The sequence below is a fragment of the Castor canadensis genome, chromosome 7 (assembly GCF_047511655.1).
Source record: "Castor canadensis chromosome 7, mCasCan1.hap1v2, whole genome shotgun sequence".
NCBI lineage: Eukaryota > Metazoa > Chordata > Mammalia > Rodentia > Castoridae > Castor > Castor canadensis.
Genome location: NC_133392.1, coordinates 100,916,329 through 100,938,514, shown reverse-complemented (window position 1 = coordinate 100,938,514; position 22,186 = coordinate 100,916,329). Strand labels below are relative to the sequence as shown.

Here is a 22,186-nt window from a genome sequence, read left to right as displayed (position 1 = left end):
GTTAAAGAGGCTAACTTTTCTCCATCATATGTTTTGGGTACCTTTGTCAAAAATCAGGTGGGCATAGCTGCGTGGATTCATATCTGGATCTTCTACTCTGTACCACTGACTTTCGTGTCTGTTTTGTCCCATACCATGCTGTTTTTCTTGCTGTGGCTCTGTCGTACAGTTTGAAATCAGGTATAGTGAAACCACCAGAGTTGCTCTTTTTTTTTTCAGCATTGCCTTAGTTATTCAGAGTCTTTTTTTTTTTATTCATATGTGCATACAAGGCTTGGGTCATTTCTCCTCCCTGCCCCCTCCTTCTCCCCCCTACCCCTTCAATACCCAACAGAAACTATTTTGCCCTTATTTCTAATTTTGCTGTAGAGAGAGTATAAGCAATAATAGGAAGGAACAAGGGTTTTTGCTGGTTGAGATAAGAATAGCTATACAGGGAGTTGACTCACATTAATTTCCTGTGCATGTGTGTTACCTTCTAGGTTAATTCTTTTTGATCTAACCTTTTCTCTAGTTCCTAGTCCCCTTTTCCTATGGCCTCAGTTGCTTTTAAGGTATCTGCTTTAGTTTCTCTGCATTAAGGGCAACAAATGCTAGCTAATTTTTTAGGTGTCTTACCTATCCTCACTCTTCCCTTGTGTGCTCTCACTTTTATCATGTGCTCAAAGTTCAATCCCATTGTTGTGTTTGCCCTTGATCTAATGTCCACATATGAGGGAGAACATACGATTTTTGGTCTTTTGGGCCAGGCTAACCTCACTCAGAATGATGTTCTCCAATTCCATCCATTTACCAGCGAATGATAACATTTCGTTCTTCTTCATGGCTGCATAAAATTCCATTGTGTATAGATACCACATTTTCTTAACCCATTCATCAGTGGTGGGGCATCTGGCTGTTTCCATAACTTGGCTATTGTGAATAGTGCCGCAATAAACATGGGTGTGCAGGTGCCTCTGGAGTAATCTGTGTCACAGTCTTTTGGGTATATCCCCAAGAGTGGTATTGCTGGATCAAATGGTAGATCAATGTCTAGCTTTTTAAGTAGCCTCCAAATTTTTTTCCAGAGTGGTTGTACTAGTTTACATTCCCACCAACAGTGTAAGAGGGTTCCTTTTTCCCTGCATCCTTGCCAACACCTGTTGTTGGTGGTGTTGCTAATGATGGCTATTCTAACAGGGGTGAGGTGGAATCTTGGTGTGGTTTTAATTTGCATTTCCTTTATTGCTAGAGATGGTGAGCATTTTTTCATGTGTTTTCTGGCCATTTGAATTTCTTCTTTTGAGAAAGTTCTGTTTAGTTCACTTGCCCATTTCTTTATTGGTTCATTAGTTTTGGGAGAATTTAGTTTTTCAAGTTCCCTATATATTCTGGTTATCAGTCCTTTGCCTTATGTGTAGCTGGCAAATATTTTCTCCCACTCTGTGGGTGTTCTCTTCAGTTTAGAGACCATTTCTTTTGATGAACAGAAGCTTTTTAGTTTTATGAGATCCCATTTACCTATGCTATCTCTTAGTTGCTTTGCTGCTGGGGTTTCATTGAGAAAGTTCTTACCTATACCTACTAACTCCAGAATAGTTCCTACTCTTTCCTGTATCAACTTTAGAGTTTGTGGTCTGATATTAAGATCTTTGATCCATTTTGAGTTAATATTGGTATAGGGTGATATACATGGATCTAGTTTCAGTTTTTTGCAGACTGCTAACCTGTTTTCCCAGCAGTTTTTGTTGAAGAGGCTGCTATTTCTCCATCTTGTATTTTTAGCTCCTTTGTCAAAGACAAGTTGGTTATAGTTGTGTGGTTTCATATCTGGGTCCTCTATTCTGTTCCACTGGTCTTCATGTCTGTTTTTGTGCCAGTACCATGCTGTTTTTATTGTTATTGCTTTGTAATATAGTTTGAAGTCAGTTATTGTGATACATCCTGCATTGTTCTTTTGACTGAGTATTCATTCCCTTGGTTATTCATGGCCTCTTGTGTTTCCATATAAATTTCAATTAAAGAAATTTTCAATCTCTTTAATGAATGTCATTGGAATTTTGATGGGAATTGCATGAAACATGTAGATTACTTTTGTGAGTATCGACATTTTTACTATGTTGATTCTACCAATCCATGAGCATGGGAGATCTCTCTACTTTCTATAGTCTTCCTCAATCTCTTTCTCCAGAAGTTTATAGTTTTCCTTGTAGAGGTCATTCACATCTTTTGTTAGGTTTACACCTAGGTATTTGATTTTTTTTGAGGCTATTGTAAATGGAATTGTTTGCATACATTCTTTTTCAGTTTGCTCATTGTTAGGGTATAGAAATGCTAATGATTTTTCTATGTTGATTTTATATCCTGCTACCTTGCTATAGCTATTGATGATGTCTAGAAGCCCCTGAGTAGAGTTTTTTGGGTCTTTAAGTTATAGGATCATGTCATCTGCAAATAGGGATATTTTGACAGTTTCTTTACCTATTTGTATTCCTTTTATTCCTTCTTCTTGCCTAATTGCTCTGGCTAGGAATTCCAGTACTATGTTGAATAGGTGTGGAGATAGTGGGCATCCTTGTCTGGTTCCTGATTTTAGAGGGAATGGTTTCAGTTTTTCTCCATTAAGTATAATGCTGGCTGTAGGTTTGTCATATATAGCTTTTATAATGTTGAGGTACATTCCTTCTATTCCTAGTTTTCTTAGAGCTTTTATCATGAAATGGTGTTGGATCTTATCAAAGGCTTTTTCTGCATCTATTGAGATGATCAAGTGGTTTTTGTCCTTGCTTCTTTTAATGTGGTTTATTGCATTTATTGATTTTCGTATGTTGAACCACCCCGTTATTCCTGGGATGAAGCCTGCTTGGTCGTGGTGAATAATCTTTTTGATGTGTTGTTGAATTCGGTTTGCCATTACTTGTTGAGGATTTTTGCGTCAATGTTCATTAAGGAGATTGGCCTATAGTTCTCCTTTTGGAGGTGTCTTTGCCTGATTTTGGAATAAGTGTAATAATGGCTTCATAAAATGTGTTTGGCAGTTTTCCTTCCCTTTCTATTTCGTGGAACAGTTTAAGGAGGGTTGGTATCATTTCTTCTTTAAACTTCTGATAGAATTCAGCAGAGAATCCATCAGGTCCTGGACTTTTCTTTTTGGGGAGACTCTTGATTGCTGCTTCAATTTCATTTTGTGTTATAGATCTATTCAGGTGATTAATTTCCTCTTGGTTCAGTTTTGGATGATCATATGTATCTAGAAATCTGTCCATTTCTTTAAGACTTTCAAATTTATTTGAATATAGGTTCTCGAAGTAGTCTCTGATGATTTCCTGGACTTCCATGGTGTTTGTTGTTATCTCCCCTTTTGCATTCCTGATTCTACTAATTTGGGTTTTTTCTCTCCTCATTTTAGTCAGGTTTGCCAGGGGTCTATCGATCTTGTTTGTTTTTTCAAAGAACTGACTTTTTGTTTCATTAATTCTTTGTATGGTTTTTTTGGTTTCTATTTCGTTGATTTCAGCTCTTATTTTTATTATTTCTCTCCTTGTATTTGTTTTGGGATTTGCTTGTTCTTGTTTTTCTAGGAGTTTGAGATGTATCATTAGGTCATTGATTTGGTATCTTTCAATCTTTTTAATATATGCACACATGGCTATAAACTTTCCTCTAAGGACTGCCTTAACTGCCTTAGCTGTGTCATAGGTTGTGTTTTCATTTTCATTTACTTCCAGGAACTTTTTAATTTCCTCTTTTATTTCATTGATGATCCATTGTTCATTAAGTAATGAGCTATTTAGTTTCCAGCTGTTTGCATGTTTTTTGTCTTTACTTTTGTTGTTGAGTTCTAGTTTTACTGCATTGTGATCAGATAGTGTGCACAGTATAATTTCTATTTTCTTCTATTTGCTTAGGCTTGCTTTGTGCCCTAGGATATGATCTATTTTGGAGAAGGTTCCATGGGCTGCTGAGAAGAATGTATATTGTGTAGTAGTTGGATGAAATGTTCTGTAGACATCAACTAGGTCCATTTGATCTATTGTATATTTTAGATCTTGGATTTATTCATATTTTGTTTGGATGACCTATCTATTGATGATAATGGGGTGTTAAAGTCTCCCACAACCACTGTGTTGGCGTTAATATATGCTTTTAGGTCTTTCAGGTTATGTTTGATGAAATTGGGTGCATTGACATTGGGTGCATACAGGTTGATGATTATTATTTCCTTTTGGTCTATTTCCCCTTTTATTAGTATGGAATGTCCTTCTTTATCTCGTTTGATCAATGTAGGTTTGAAGTCTACTTTGTCAGAGATAAGTATTGCTACTCCTGCTTCTTTTCAGGGGCCATTGGCTTGTTAAATCTTCTTCCAGCCTTTCATCCTAAGCCTATGCTTATTTCTGTTGGTGAGATGGGTCTCCTGTAAGCAACAAATTGTTGGATCTTCCTTTTTAATCCATTTTGTCAAGCGGAGCCTTTTGATGAGTGAATTAAGTCCGTTAACATTAAGTGTTAGTACTGATAGGTATGTGGTGATTCCTGTCATTTAGTTGTCTTAGTTGTTTGAAGGTTTGATTGTGTACCTAAGTTGAGGTTACACTCTACTGTCTTGCTTTTTCTTTTCCTGTGGTTTGGTGCTGCCTGTCTTTTCATGGTTAAGTTGGGTTTCACTTTCTGTGTGCAGAATCCCTTGAAGAATCTTTTGTAGTGGTGGTTTTGTGGTCACATATTGTTTTAGTTTCTGCTTATCATGGAAGACTTTTATTGCTTCATCTATTTTGAATGATAGTTTTGCTGGGTAGAGTATCCTGGGGTTGAAGTTATTTTCATTCAGTGCCAGGAAGATCTCACCCCACGCTCTTCTTGCTTTTAATGTTTCTGTTCAGAAGTCTGCTGTGATTTTGATGGGTTCATCTTTGTATGTTACGTGTTTTTTCTCTCTTACAGCCTTCAATACTCTTTCCCTAGTTTCTGAACTTGTTGTTTTAATGATGACACATCATGGGGTAGTTCTATTTTGATCTTGTCTGTTTGGTGTCCTGGAGGCCTCTTGCATCTGTATGGGAATATCTTTCTCTAGATTTGGGAAATTTTCCATTATTATTTAGTTGAATATATTACACATTCCCTTCGCTTGCACCTCTTCTCCTTCTTCGATACCCATGATTCTCAAGTTTGGTCTTTTGATGGAGTTGGTGAGTTCTTGCATTTTCTTTTCACAGGTCTTGAGTTGTTTAGTTAATAGTTCTTCAGTTTTTCCTTTAATTACCATTTCATCTTCAAGTTCTGAGATTCTGTCTTCTGTTTGTTCTATTCTGCTGGAATGGCCTTCCGTTTTGTTTTGCAGTTCTGTTTCGTTCTTTTTTCTGAGGTTTTCCATATCCTGGGTGGCTTCCTCTTTGATGTTGTCTATTTTTGTCCTGAGTTCATTTATCTGTTTATTCATCGTGTTCTCTCTTTCACTTTGGTGTTTATACAGTGCTTCTATGGTTTCCTTTACTTCTTCTTTTGCTTTTTCAAATTCTCTATTTTTGTTGTCTTGGAATTTCTTGAGTGTCTCCTGTACATTTTGGTTGACCATATCCAGTATTATGTCTATAAAATTCTCATTTTGTACCTGTAGAATGTCTTCTTTTAAATTATTCTTGTGGGCTTCACTGGGTCCTTTGGCATACTTTATCTTCATTTTGTTGAAGTCTGGATCTGAGTATCTGTTTTTCATTCCTCTCTGGTTCCTGTACTAATTTTTTGCTGTGGGGAAACTGGTTTCCCTGGTTTTTCTGTCATTGTCTTTGGTGTTGTTACTGTCCCTGTACAGTGTGCAATTAAGTGTTTTCTAGCTTGTAATAAAAACAATGGTAATATTTAGAATGAAAGGGTGAGAGGAGATGGAAAGCAAGAAGTTAAAGAAAAGGGAAAAACAAACAGACAAGAAGGAGAAAGCAGAACAAGGTATCAGACAAGAGAGTTTCAAAGGTATAAACAGGGAGTGTTAGTGTACTAATCGACAGTAAGCTGAACAGACATTAGAGAGACAGAGAGAGGATTGAAAATCAAAGATAAAAAAATAAAAAATAAGTAAATGAAAGAAATATCTATATATAAAAATGAATTAAAATAAAATGGAAAATAGAAAATTAAAAAAAAAAAAACAAAAAAAACCAAAAATCCTCCAAGTTCAAATGCTATGAAGTTTCCGTCTTAATAATTTGGGTGTCCATCTCAGTCTCCAATCTTGGAGATGGTGCCTCAGATGTTGTTCTGTAGTTGTCTCTTCAAAGGGGACGCATAAAGTAGAACAAAACTACACACACACACACACACAAAAACCCCACCAAGTGTCCCAAGTTCAAATGCAACACAGTTCCAGTAAGTTTTTCAGCATGCAGGTGCTATTCAGTTGTTCTCTCATCAAAGGTAGGGAGAAAAAGAAAAAAAAAAAGAGTCTGGAGACAGTTCTGTGAATGGTATCTGCGACTATGGCTTGCCTGCCCACTGCTGTCAGCCTGCTGTTGCTGGAGGCGTTATTTATGCAGATCTCTGGGGTGAGCTTAGCACTCACCTGGCCCTGCAGGCTTTGTTTACTTAGAGTTTTCCTGTGCCTCTGCTACAAGCTTTCCCCTTTCCAAGCACACTGGGGAAGGTGACACTTCACCCGCTTTCTCAGGCCTGCATGTTTATTTACAGTTCATGTTGGAACTGGGTCTTCCCCCTTCTCCTGTGGAGTTTTCCTCCCTCTGCCATTCTCACAAGCTTTCCTGCTCCTGGTTAGTGGGCATGCCCCCGCTCCCGGAGCCTCTCTGCCCACCCGGCTTGTTTATTTACAGTTCCGGGAAGGATTCCCTTCTCCCAATCTTTGGCACTCAGTGCACCCCACCCTCTTTCCCACATGTCTTTTTGTTCTTATTGCTTATTAGTCAGTTTCTCTTTTTTCCCTGGGTGGAGGCCAGTCTGTCCAGGGGGCTATGCTGCTCTGGCCCAGGGTTGTCTGTGGGAGTACTACAGTACCAAGAAGCTCACCTTGTCCGCGTCTTCCCAAGCTGTCTGGGCGTGGGCAACTGGCAGCCCGGGGGCCCTCCTTGTTTCTCTGTTTAACGTGAAGTGGAGATTCTCTGCGCCAGCTGGAGGTGTGGAGGAGTCAAAGTTTTGCTTCTTCTTGGTGGTTTTGCCTGCAAAGTGTGTCTCCAGCATCTCTCCAAGATTTCACTATAGGAGGCTCGCTTTCTGCTTCCTCCCTCTAGCCGCCATCTTGGAATCCCCATTCATAGTCTTTTGTGTTTCCAAAATAACTTTAGGGTTGATTTTTTAAGCTCCATGATGAATGTCATTGGAATTTTGTTGGGAATTGCATTGAACATGTCCATTGTTTTTGGTGATATAGCCATTTTCACAATATTGATTCTGCCAATCCATGAGTGTGGGAGAGCTTTCCATCTTCCGTAGTCATCTTTGATTTCTTTCTTCAATGATTTATACTTTTCATTGTAGAGGTCTTTCATTTACTTTTTTTTATTCCTAGATTTTTTTTAAGCAATTGTCAATGAATTTTATTACTTATATTCTTTGTCAGTCTATTCATTGTTGGTATTTGGAAAGGCAACTGATTATTGTAAGTTGATTTTGTATCCTGCTTCTTCACTGAAGGTGTTTATGATGTCTGAGAGTACTTTGGTGGAGTGTTTTGTGTCTTTTATGTATAAGATTTTATCATCTGCAAATTGGGATAGTTTGACTTCTTCTTTTCATTTTTGGATTCCTTTTATTTCTTTTTCCTTTCTTATTGATCTAGCTAGGAATTCCAAGACTATGTTGAGTAAGAGTGGAGAGAGTGAACACTCTTGTCTTATTCCTGACTTTAGAGGAAATGCTTTCAGTTTTTTCCCATTTAGTATGATGTTGACTTGTATGTTTGTCATATGTAGCCTTTATTATGTTGAGGTACATTCCTTCTATTCCTAGTTTCATCAGAGCTTTTATCATGAAAGGTTGTTGAATTTTCAAAGGCTCTTTCTGCATCTATTGAGATGATCATGTGGTTTTTGTCTTTGTTTCTGTTAATATGATATATTACATTTAATGATTTGTGTATGCTGAACCATCCCTGCATCCCTGGGAAGAAAATGACTTGATGGTGGCTTAAAATCTTTTTGATATATTGTTTAATATGATTTGTCAGTATTTAATTGAGAATTTTTGCATCTAAGTTTATTAAAGAAATTGCTCTTAATTCTCTTCTTTTGTTGTGTCCTTGTCTTGTTTTAGTAATACTGGATTCCTAGAATGAGTTTGACAGTATTCTTTCCCTCTGTAGTTCATGGCAAAGTTTGAGGAGTATTGGTCTTAGTTCTTCTTTAAAGGTCTGGGAGAATTCAGCAGCGAATTCTTTTCTTTTTTGGGAGACTCTTTATTTGTGCCTCAATTTCACGGCTTGTTGTAGATCATTTTAGGTGATTTGTATCCTCTTGGTTCAATTTTGAATGATCATATGTGCCTAGAAGTTTGTCCATTTCTTCTAGATTACTTGCACATAGGTTTTCAAAGTAGTCCCTAAAGATTCCCTAGATTTCCCTGGTGTTTGTTGTGATCTCCCCTTTTTCACTTCTGATTTTGTGAATTTGGGTCTTGTCCTTCCCAATTATTTATTTCTTTATAGACAATAGTCTTTGCTAAAAGACATTAGACACTCTGTGACCCAATATCCAAGTTATGGAAACAGCCAAGATGCCCCACTACTGAAGAATGGATTAAGAAAATGTGGTATTTATACACAATTGAATTTTATGCAGCTATGAAGAAGAACAAAATGTTATCATTAGCAAGTAAATGGATGGAATTGGAGAACATCATTCTGAGTGAGGTTAGTCTGGCCCAAAAGACCAAAAATTGTACGTTCTCCCTCATATGCAGACATTAGATCAAGGGCAAACACAACAAGGGGATTGTACTTTGATCACATGATAAAGAGAGAGCACACAAGGGAGGGATGAGCATAGGTAAGACACCTAAAAAACTAGATAGCATTTGTTGCCCTCAATGCAGAGAAACTAAAGAAGATACTTTAAAGCAACTGAGGCCAATAGGAGAAGGGGACCAGGAACTAGAGAAAAAGTTAGTTCAAGAAGAATTAACTTAGAAGGTAACACACATGCACAGGAAATTAATGTGAGTCAACTCCTTGTATAGCTACCCTTATCTCAACTAGCAAAAACCCTTGTTCCTTCTTATTATTGCTTATACTCTCTCTTCAACAAAATTAGAGATAAGGGCAAAATAGTTTTTTCTGAGTAGCAAGGGGGCAGGGGGGAGAGGGAGTGGGGAGAAATGACCCAAACATTGTATGCACATATGAATAAAATAAAAATTAAAAAAAAGAAAGAAACTCTGTGATCCAACACACTATGACTTTCTCTTGAGTCACTTAACCAAATGTAGTGCCCCATTAATGGGGTTATGGATAAAGGTTGACATTTTTATACTTGGTCCTGTTAAAATAACTCCTCACATTACTTTTAATTTTTATTCAGGATACCCAAGATTATATGTGTAAAATTTTCCATTAAGGGGGATGGCCTCGTTCCACAACTAAAGTATAAAATGGTCAAAAACAATGTGTTATTGAGTCAACGTTATCTCTGGTTAGCGGAGGGCAGAGCTGCATGCACAGTGTGAATGGAAGGGAGATCTTTACCTTTGAGTACATGAGTAATGCAGATGCCACTTCTGCATCTACAGGATGACCAGAAGGAATAGAAATACATGTAGAATGATATCCATTCTGCTGCTGAGAAGATTTAAGACAAGCTGTGACAAAAATAATTGTAACTGTGCTTAAAAAGACTGCTTACTAGACTGCCTCTTCTGGAAGGAGCTAAGCAAGGAACTGGTCATAGCGAACACTGAGCAGGCTAACTCAAGACCAGGCATAAAACCTGAGACATGGGGCTTTGATAATGCTCTTCTTTTCCAGGGCCTTCAACATTTGAAAAGTAGGCATGGGTCTTTCCCCCAAAGTAAAAGGACTGCCATGGCTGAGTTCTCAATCTTTTGGGGCCCACAGGATATTTCAGCAGATCTAGCACCGTGCAACACAAGAGTCTGCCATGTGAAGCAACATGGAAACAGTCACTGAATCAGCAAGGTGTGGGCCTCACAAAATCTGTTCATTTAAATAAAATAATTAGCTGCATAAAAGTTAGCTACATGTTTGTGGATTCTCTAACAATCACATATTATGTAGTCCCACTTTTGGAACCTTGGAATAATTTGTCCCTCCTACATCAAATTAGGTTTCTTTTAACTTTGAGGGATAGCCTCAGATGAATATTTGGTAATTGAAAAGAAAACTAGCTCAATAAAAGTAGAACTAATTAATTTTGTTTCTATCTTCCACCTGTTTTTGTTGTTGTTGTTGTTCTGTGAATGAGGAACCTCAGGCATGAAAATGTTATTTGCCTAAAAGAATACTTAGTTATTTATTGAACTATAATTGTAGCTGTTTCCTTAGTAAGTCAACCCATAGGAGGAAAAATGGAAATATGAAAGAGGAATGGAATTGGCCTAAGTCACAGAGTTTAGATTATTCTAAATGTTTAATGCTTCAAAGGAACTTCTTTTGATTAGACTCTAGGCTTTATTAGATGCACCTTCTTGTTACCAATCATATATATATGTACATATATACATACATACATATATATATATATATATATATATATATATATATATATATATATATATTATATATTTCTCTATCATAGGACAAGGATTGTCTATCCTGGCCCCCTTAAGCTCTTTGGAATAATTGGTACAATACATGCTTGTTGAGTGGATAAATGAATCAATCATTCAATGAGCTGCAACTGAAAAAGTCATTCAACATAAAAAAGAAAGTTTTAGCAAATGATAAGATGTGACTCTTTATCCTGTTGAGATTATATTTTTTAATAAACTTTACTTCATGCTCACCTACCAACAAAGCAGGACACACAAAAGTTTAAATTTTATGATTTGCCATTGTATTATATAAGAAACAACAATAGTAATGTTGTTTTTCCTTTAATATACTCTCACAGAGATACTGCAAATACCTGTTTAAATTACACTAGTAGTGATTTCTTCACATTTATTTTCATTATGATAGATTCCCAAGTTCCATTTATTTTTGAGGATTAATCTGAATACTTCTTCAGTGATATTCAGATTCATGCTGGCAATTTATAGCTCCATCCATCACACTATAAATTTAGATATTCTAGTTGAAAAGAAAGGAAATATGTTTGCCAAATATGTATTTTATGAATTATGCTTGTCTAAATGCAGAAACATATTACTTAAAAACAAATTAATTAAATTATTTTGAAAACTTGAATAGTATAGGTATCTTAGGCAACGGTCAATTTCTGTTTTAAATGATTTTGTTACAATATAAATCATTTAAAGCTTATCAAAAAGAAAGAGAAAAAAATTAAATATAAACAATAGTGACTTTAATTTCTTGTGTTTCAAGCAATGATTATCATAGTTGCTTGTCAACCAGATAAAGCATATTGAAAATATAGGTCTCTGTAATACTTGTAATATATAAATATGAATGAAAGAATGATCTACATTTTAAATTTAAATTAAATCATGCCATAAATGTGATAAGAATTGTTTCAGGCACATCAGTTTGATTACATGGAATACAAGTTCTTTATAATTTTTCTGTTGTAAAGAAAGGTAGACTGTGTCAAGGTTAATTTTTGTCTTTTCATCTTGAAAGCATTCTTTTCAATATTTATGAAGAAACCTGTATAAAATATAAATAGCAGATGCATAAGGGCAGGTTGGAATAAATAAATCATATGAACTCAAAATAAAGAAATTCAAAAAGAATGTAAATATGATGATTGAAAGAGTGTTAGAACATATTATTTCTGTGCAGAGGTAGCCTGATAAATAACTTGAGAAGATGGATGCATTAATGCTGGATTCAGTTAATTCAGTAGAACATGAAGTTGAGTCAAAAAGGAATCATTGAAGAAGTAATGTATTAACTAAATCCACACTGACATTTTTGAATGGAAAAAGCAAGCAAATATAAAAGAAAAGTGAAATACTACTATTAATCATAAACTCTTTGGACTTTTCTTTATAAATCATGAACTTTCCTTGAAAAGCTCAAATGATCTAACTAAGAAATTATAATTTTCTTTCATTTTTTTAATTTTTAAAATTAATAGATGTTTTCTATTAAGTTTTTCAGAAAAAAATGGAACATCAAGTACAAATTCCTATATAGTCCCTTTACTACCCCAGTCTTTTTTTTTTTAACCCTGATGAAGGTGGCAGAATTACTCCACTTTCCTTAGCCCATTACCTATACTTACGTTCTTAGAAGGGGCTTATAAAGATTGCTCCATTAGAACTAGAAAATTGTAGTTTAATAATGATCAATATTGCAATAATTATTGACATTTTCACTTCCTATATTTCTTATTTTGCTATTTTCCTTTTTTTCAATAACATTTGTTGCCTCAGAACATGGGAGAATTCAATTTAGTTGCTGACTTATTTTCATACTTATAGCAGAAATAATAGTTTTCAATGCCAAAGCTTTAATTTATTAGTTCCAGACTTTGGGGAGAATAAGGTTATTTTTGAAAATCCTAAGTAGTGTCTCAGATTTATATCCCAAGCAGGAAATTGGAAAAAATGTAAGCAAGAGCTAGTTTTTTTCTCAAATGTGAGGAAATAAACATACACAAGAATACACTCTGATGAAATATTTGAAATGAAAGAGAAGTAAGAAAAAAGATCAAGGAAAATAGATTTAGATGTTTTCTTAAAGGCCTAGATCTCTGTTCCTACCCCTATTTCTGCAGACTCAAGGTATACAAATCATGGGTTGTTTTAGGGAAATCTGAGAGAAGAGAGAGCTAGTACATTGCTTTCCAAGATGTAGCTCTGCGAGTGTGCAAGCCTCTTAAAGAAGACTATCCCGTATAGTCAACATAGAGAAACATTAAGGAGGTCTAGTTCCTGGGTTAATGGACTTGATAAAAGCAAAGAATTTCCAAAGTGATGAAATGAGAGTCACACAGAACTGAGAGAAAGGTGATGGGACTGAAAGTATCTGGCCTTCAAGCAAGGAGAATGAAAATATATAGGCTGAAGTGACCAGAAGCTCCTGCAACAGAGCAGCTATCAACAGCCTTGACAGGCAGGTGCTAAATGAGGAGAGACGAGAAGGTTATAACCAAGCAAGACATGGATGTCTATGAAACCAATACTGACTTCTTCAACTATACCTTACCAGTATGGAAGCCCATTCCATTGGAACTTCGATAACCTTTGCTGAGAAGAAGGTGTGAGGAATCAGGAATTTATCTAAGCATTTGATTAAAGAAGGGAGAATTATTGGAATATCCAACTATAGTAACTATGAAATCCATACTTATTAAAGTTATAGCTTCTGGGGGTGAATTTCAAGATCAAAATGTATACCTTCTAGGTATAATAAGATTATCTGGGAGAAGTTAACTGTTTAAAATCTGTTAACTTTCTTGCTGGATTTTTCATATACTCTATAATACTCAGGATTTATTTATATCAGTAGAAATATGCATATATAAAGAGATGAGAATACCAATAATAATATCTATCTTGGATGTTAAAGTCAAATAATCTCAGAACTAATTTCAGATTCTACTACCTGCAAGCAACTCTTGATTTTCTCATCTATAATATGTGAATAATATCTGCCTTGCAAGATTGTATCAAGTAATAGTGACAAAATAGTTGTAAAGCCCTTAGGCTAGTGTCTATATTATGACAAACATTTAATCTTTTTATCCTTAACCTTATTGTTCTTATTATTTTGTCAAACTCAGTGTCTTAGATTCTTATCTATGATTTTTATGACAGAATAATCCACTGGAATAATCATGGTCTATGTTAAGAACTTCTTTCTACAAATATAATTTTGAAGCTCATACTTAAGCAAAACCACATTCATTTCTTTTTGTTACATGATAAATGTATAAGTTTCCATTATTCTTTGATACAGACAAATTCTATAACCAATCATACTTGTCCAACTGCCATTATTTTGACAAAGGAGAAAAAGATCCTGAAAGAAGATGTAGGTAGTTTCAACAGCTTTTAGTGATGATCACATTCTACGGAATCACTTTTTAATCTATTAAATAGCCTGTAGAGATATGTAGGGATAGGTAATCAAATGATGAAAGCAAATAATCTTATTGAAGCATTTATTATATTTTATGCAGTTCTTTTAAATAAACTGATTCGTTCCCTTTATGTGTTCACTCTTGAAAGCACACACTATTTCATTGGTTGTCATTGTTGCATGACATTCCATTTGGTGGTTGGCTTATTTTTAGCCAGACTATCAAAGAATTTTTCAACTGCACTGTCTCTACACTTGAACTTGGAATCTTGTAACCTGAAGAACTGCACTGGAGAAAAAGCAAAAACTACTAACAAATGGGAAATTATAAATCTAGACCAACCCAAACATGTACTGATAATTATTCTTACTTCCTTAAAAGTAACATGTTTCAATTACAGTTACAAATAACTAATAACTCACTGGGGTATGTGTTAATTTGTATACATAGAATATCAAATATTTGGGATGTTATCTGAATTATTTTTCTCAGAAAGATTTTTATAAAACAGAAAATTTCTTTAAAAACATTGTTTTAGTTCTTTGCTATAATGTTATAGAAAAATTTGGGGTACTGCTGGATATACAGATTTTAGAATTATATATTAAGTATTTAGTATTTAAAAACCTAAAAATGCTGTCTAGCAACTTGAGATTGCTGTAATTAAAATGCAATAAAATCAAATGAAATAAGTCAAATATATTCTTGTATGTAAATATATTATGGAATATAAAATGGGTTCTTAATTACTACATTCAATAAGATTGCATTTTAAGTATAAACATCTGCATTTAAACTCACAATCAGTAATTTAAATTAAGTATTGTAGAATCAAGAATAAAAAACAGAGTTTTGATTACTTGTGTGTTGTTATCTGTGTCGACATTTTGTGAAACACAGCTATGAATCAATCCCATTTGTTTTTCTTTGCTAGATGAATGGAAGAAGAAAGTGAAACTTATGTTATTATAGTAGGAAGATTAGAAGATGATCTGCAGACCAAGGAAAAAGAATTTACAGAACTAAGGCATATATTTGGGTAAGGTTGACAAAATTATTACTTCTTTGTTTAAGTGTCTTCATTATTCATTTTGTTTTTAGCTGTACATGTTTATGTGAATATATATATATATATATATATATGACTTGCATTCTCCTCCAACTAAAGTTTAAAAAGAGAGAAAGCTAAGGACTAGCCTTTGAATGCTAGCTGTTATTGGAATAATATTCTCTGGAATTAGGTCATTCTTGTAATCTATGCCAGCAACAAATAGCAAGATTGCTCTTCCCACACTGTGGTGGTAGATTGGTCACAATGTTCTCTTTGGGTTACTAGGGTAAACCCAATTTTAACAAACCCTCTGTTCTCTTGACATTGAAAGTTTGTCCCTTAAGGGAAATGAGTATCATTTTTCACCTGAATAATCCTATAACATGATATTGGTTTCAGGCATTTAATGGGTTTTTTTCTTCATAACAAGAGAATAATGATCTGGCATAGTGTCACAACCTCGGAAGACACATATTCAGAAAAAAGGCGCTGGATCCTTATATTTACAAACAACCTTCTGGAGAAATTGAATCTGGCATTGAGAAATTAGATGCAGTTTGTTGAAGATAGCTGTCTGACTGAGGAAACATTAGACGTAAGCCAATTTGTCATGTCTAATTTTAGGGTGTTGTTTCATGTAATGCACTCATGGGTGTGTGTATGGTGAGGGGTGAAGAATTCCCTCCATTTTACTTAGAAAACAAATGGAAAGAAATGACCAAATGACATTATATTTTTCAAAATAAATTTCAGGTACAGTAAATATATAAATCTCATATAACTAGCTAATAAAATCATTCACATATCATATAGTTTATCTGAACTTTATCAACAGAACTGATAGGACCTTCACAAGTATTCAGTTTATGGTTTGGGAAACAGTTGATTCTCTCCATTTGGCCCAAAATGATACATTTGTCATAAAATACCATTGGGATACCACTTTTCCAAGTAACATCATGTTATACTCAGACACAGGAAAATATTTGAAATTCTGATAAGAGATGTGACTGACATTTTGGTATAGAAGATTTATAAATGCATATTTATTTTGTTGGAAGTAATATGAGTGTAGAATTTAATCACAAACATTCTAACTCTTTGTGAATCAAATAAATATGCTGAATGGAATGGGATCAAATTGAAGAAATGTTCCTCAACTTCATAAAGCCAAAGCATCATTTATTTATTCTTACTTTTTATTTAGGCAGCATTAGGAAAATATGTCAGTTACCTGAAATTACTCACATACTTTTAAGGATTAGGCTTAACAATGGACTTCAGATGTAGGTTTTTCTTATACCACATCAACTACTAGTTGTTTTATTTGAACTAGGGATTGAATCCAGGGCCTCACATGTGATAGGTAAGAGCTCTACCATTAAGAACCATGCCCCTAGAACACTTTGATTTGTATTTTGTTTTTGAGATATAGTCACTAAATTTTGCCTAGGCTGGCCTCAAACTCACAGTCTTCCACATTTCCAAATAGCTGGGTTATAGGTATACTCCACTACACTTAGCTAACTAACAAGTGTTTTAACAACACATGCTACACCTGACTTTTCTTAAATTCCCACAAAATGCAACAAATATGATCTTTTTGATAATTTGATTGGGGCTGAGGGACAGAAATCAATGTCAGTTATATAGCTTACAGTCCAGAATTTGAAAACCAGTATGTTCAAGGAGCTATTGTTCTAGAAACATCATATATCAAATATAATTTAATCCTTATCATAATACTATATGGTATATAATATTAATTTTTATGGATAATAAACAAGTCATTGAGACTTGTCAAGAATATATGGCCAGGTAAATGCTAGAATATGATATGTAAGATCTTTTGACTTCTTACTATACCCTACTTCTTGGTCCAGGAATTCACAATTTGGTTGGGTGGAAACTCCCATACATAAATAACTCCAGCAGAAGACTGGCTATGACAAGTGCTAAATAGAAGAAAAAAGATGGTTTTCAAATACAAAAAGAAGATTTAGGTCATGATTTATTATGAATTTTGATAAAAGGCACAATGAAGTCAACATATCTAACAAAAATGGATGGGTGTCGTGGAAAGTCCAGGAAAGACAAGAAAATGTGTTGACCAAATTATCTGAGTTGAATAGAAAGTTCTGCTAGTCAGTTTAAGAGTTTTGGAGTGATATAAACATGGTTTTAGAAGACTCCATATTTCTTCTCCTGCTGAATGTCCTTAGATATGTTTCTTAACCTCTTTGAGCCTCATTTGCTTTACAAAATGAGGTGAGTAGTAGATACCTATGATGTGAAATAAATGCTAAGTACAAGGTCCAAATACAATTGAATAATTGCAGTCTCTATTTGTGACTGAGAGACTAAATAAGAACAGCATGAAAGAGGACTTTTTTTATGGAGTGGGAATAACAAACACTTCATTTAGAAAATGAAAAAGTGAGGATAAAATGTTTTCATATGAAAAGAATATTTTTAAATTAAAAATGTAAAATTTTGCAATGATTAAGGGTGGTACTAAACCCTGAAATATAGCTTTTAAAGATTCTGACTGGCATCTGAAAAATGTTGAGACTAGAGTATTAGAAATCTCATCAAAATGGATGGTAAATTTCATGAGTATAATTGTGATTGTGGGAAGAAAGCAGTAACATGGTGCTAGAAGCTATGGAAATGTCCTATTATCCAAATAGAGGATAATAAAACTGAAGAGAGGATTTTCCATTCTCTAGAGTCATGTTTCTTAGGAGCGAGTAGTTCGATGAAAGGAAATCTGCAGTACCTGCTAAAATCACAGATTTCATGGTCCATCTCATATCAGATGAATCAGATGCTATGGGGATGATTTCCAAGAATCTGAATTTTTAACATATTCCTCACGTAATCTTATATATGGTAAAATACTTATACATACTTTTAGCAAAGTTTTAAAACTATACTTCTAAAAAGATCTCCAAGTTGCATTGAGAAGTCTTTGCCTGAGGTGATATTGGTTAAGGAATGAGGACATAGGAGCAGAAAGTAAGTCATCGGTATGGTCTATAGAGAAGAAAGCAAAACAAACAAACAGACAAACAGAAAAATAACATCCTGTGCTTTGTCTGAGTCCATCAATGGAGTCAGCATCGCCTAGAAAGAAGCCAATTATTTCTATGGCAGAGTTCTGAGAATTTTTTTTTCTGAATTAAAATGATGGATGGCAAATAAATAAAAGGCTAATATGCCAAGAATATAAATGGCCTTATCTTTGGATCACCAAAAATTTAAAGGTTGCTGGCTAAATTAACCATAATATTTGAGTATCTAGATGATGCATAAGGATAAGAATTTCTTTATTTCTCATCCTTAGTCATGGCTTACATAACATAAAGAGTATTTCTAAGACAACAAATTGTGTTATGTTATCTGACATAAATCTTTCTCTAAGATTATAGATAGTAAGAAAATTTTACCAATGTCCAAAAAGAATTACAGGTGGCAAAACAAGGTTTGTTTGTTTTTATATGTTCATTCACTGACAAATTTATTGATTACATTTTTGGTAAATACTAATTTCATTCATTAAAAGAGATTGTCTCCTACATAATGCACCCTTGCTCTGTTATCTCCAATAGGCAATCTCCCTGGTGTAGGTTTTACCCACAATATAATTAAGAGCAATGTAGTACTAAACCTAATGCAGACAAAAGGAGCTACATCATTATCTTGCTTAGACCAATTTATAGCAACTTTGGAATGAGAACTTGATGTGAGAAAGGAAGGGAATGAAATGAAATATACTTTCATCTACTACAAAGTTGCACTCACTCATAACTTTGAACATTTTGTTGAAGTAATGAGCAGAAAAGAAGACAAAATGAAATGGAAAGACAGAAGTACTGTGTTAAAGTACAATTGTCTGATTATTCCCTTCTCTCTGTTGCCTCTGATCTTTGTGGTTATCAGTATAAGAGCACTTAACTTCATGATGTTTTCTTTAACTATTTATAAGTCTGTCTCCAAACTAGCATATGTGTTCACAAAAGGTGCTTCTTTGTATTCATTTGTAATACTATTTGTATAATACTTGAAAGGAAAACAAACTAGCAATTTACTGCCTACCATATACCAGACATGCTGCAAACTAGTTTTATGTGCATTAGATCATATAATCCAGACAGCATATAAGTGAATTATTTTAGCATGGTGTCTGGCATCATAGTGAATATTCAAAAATGTTCATTAAAAACTAACCACTATTGTTTATGTTAACAATCCTCTGATGTAGATATTGCAATTGCCATTCTATACCTGAAGGAAATGAGGCTAATCAAATTAAATTGGCTTGAATTAGGTTATGTAATCTGTTTACTTGAGCTGTAATTGTATCCATCCTTATTGGATTTCAAAATACATGATATTCAAGATTTCGAATCTCAAGCTGGGAGGAGAGAATAGAAATAGGTGAAAATTATCTTCGAAATTTTTTCACTTTCCTCATGTCACTTCACAATTTTGCTCTGGGTTGTATATTAGAATTTTGCATAGGGGTGGGAGTAGAAAAATATACTTTTAAGAAGCCACTCCCCAGGCAATACCTATTAGTTTTCCATAGTTTTTGAAAACCATCATGGTCCTTCACTTGCTGGTTTTAAAAGGCTTCCTCTTAAATTATTTTGTTTCCACATATTTTAAGTTACAAGAAATTTTAGAACTGTGTTTGCCAATTTCATTGTCAAGCCTACTTTTTTCCTGTTTAACCCTTAATTGAAATGTGAAATTTTATAAGTAGATTTCAGATGAGTTATAATTTTGTAGTGCTATGACTTACCATCCATCTAAAAGTAATCTTTTTTCTTACTTTTAACATAGTTTTGGTATTAAATAAATATACTGTGGTCAATAATGATAATATCATACTTTGAAATTGATTACATATATTAAGTGTACAAAAATGATCAAACATGCATTTTTCTATAAGAAAGCAGTCACAATAATTAGAGGAAAATTTAATTTTCTCCCTGAAAAGTTTCTCTGGGCCCAGCTGAATTCCACCATATTCATCTAAATGAATCATCATCTAAAGATTATTTTCAGAACTACAGCCAATTACGCAATTTAGACATTACATAATGGAGAGCTCCAAAGATATTTCAGGATGAGTTTATTTGAGAAGAGTAGAAACTTTCTGTCAAGCTACTAAGTAGGACATTAAGAGAGGAAATGTCATCTTATAATTAAAATAGACTGAAAGTATTATTTAGCATGTTTGAGTGGTATATTGTGCCAATCAGCAACAAAATAGAATGAAAAAAATAATAGGCCTTATCTACAATTAGGCCCTCAAACCAAAGGAAATAAATCTGCTTCTCTAATTCTTTTCTTATTTGTCCAAGTGAAATATAATCATATGATCTCTCTCTCTCTCTCTCTCTCTCTCTCTCTCTCTCTCTCTCTCTCTCTCTCATTTGATGTAAGCTGTTATCTTACTAGCTCTTATTACACTCTCCTTTCCTCTTACCACCCATTTTTGTTCCTCCCAGTTCTTGCCCTCCATCATCCCTATCTCTCTTCTCAAAAGCAAAACAAAAAATGAAAATTATGGTAGCAGCAAATTATTTATAAAAGTCTCACAAGACCTAACCTATTTAAACCTCACAAAAACCTTATAATAAAAGTTGTTTTCTAATTTCATATTTAGCTATTCCTACTATTATTATATGTCAGTCATTATTATATGAATTAATATTGTTTACTGTATGAATGAATAAATACACTTTACATTATAAATTGGCAGATTTGATCAGTGAAATATTGAACAAATATGTTTTTGGATATTTTCGTGCATTCATATCGGGAAGAGAGCTGATTGTTAATTTTTCTCTTTTGGGCAAAATCTACAAAGAGTTTTTTGATACACAGGAAGTATCAACCTGTCATTTGAAACCTAAGTGATAAATTTGAGATATTAGACTATCCATGACAAATTTTTGACTCTCATTTTACCCCTTTTGGACTTTTCTTAAATTTCAGTAATCCTGAACTAATTTTTCAAAATAATTTTTAAATCTACATCTCTGAACACTTTATAGATAATAATATGTTATTTTTTGACCAACTGTTCAAATGTTACATTGTAATAAGTTCCCATTGTGGTCATGTCAGATGTCTTCTTGAAAGGTCAAGGTCATGGGAAAGAAGTTTAATTGCATCACAAAATTCCACAATTTTCTGGGTAAAAGGTAAAGGCTAAGGAAAAGAGTTCATTATGCTACAGGAAAGAAAGTAACCTTTGAGTACAGAACTACAATTTTTAATCATTAAGGACAGAATTTACTATTAGGAATATATTCAAAATAGTGACTTCATTTTAATTAGGAATTTTATCCATACTCCAACAAGCACTATAAACTCTTTAGGATATGTTAGGTTAGTGTATGGCATGGCAGGTAATGAAAAATGCAAAGGGAAATTAAAAAATAAATTGAGCCTGAGGTATTAGAATACATAAGTGATGTTCAATTGGCAGTGAATTTGACATACACAGCTACTTTAAAAGTGGCAGTAGAAGAGAAAATGAAAATTTCTCAGAATGATTGCTTTAAAATCTTGAATATTTTAATTGCATATATCAAAACAGAAACATTTGACTAAAAGTTGAAGGGAAATGAGAATTAGGATTCACATTTAGGAAGTAACCCTTTTAAAAAAATTTACATCCTAGTTATTGAAGTTGAACTAAAAATTGTGCTATTAAAATCACATTTGAGTCTCAAATATTGCAGTAGTCTATTCCTTGTTGATTTTTTTTTCTTTTTTTTTTTTTGAGATCAATAGAAGTTGCATGAGTTCAATGAGGTCCCATTCAAGAGGAAAACAAAAGCAACAAGAGGAGTACTGAGCAGCAGCTAAGTTTTAAGCAAGGAAATCTTTAGGACTCTATACTGAGTCAATTATGGATAACCAACTGTTGAATTAAAAATTGCTAATCTAATCATGTTTTGAATTTTAT

General features: G+C 34.0%; 1 protein-coding gene across 2 annotated transcripts in view; it reads left to right on the top strand.

Annotated features, from left to right (window-relative positions):
• Tnni3k (TNNI3 interacting kinase) overlaps positions 1-22,186 on the top strand; it is a 316,805-nt gene that overhangs the window by 29,558 nt on the left and 265,061 nt on the right. The window contains exons 1-2 of one of the 2 annotated variants that reach the window (XM_074079756.1): positions 14,464-14,527; positions 15,093-15,186. In XM_074079756.1, the coding sequence (XP_073935857.1) occupies positions 14,464-14,527; positions 15,093-15,186 (158 nt within the window). Of the gene's footprint in view, positions 1-14,463; positions 14,528-15,092; positions 15,187-22,186 lie in introns of those variants that run through there. The other variant, XM_074079755.1, reaches the window with a different exon arrangement.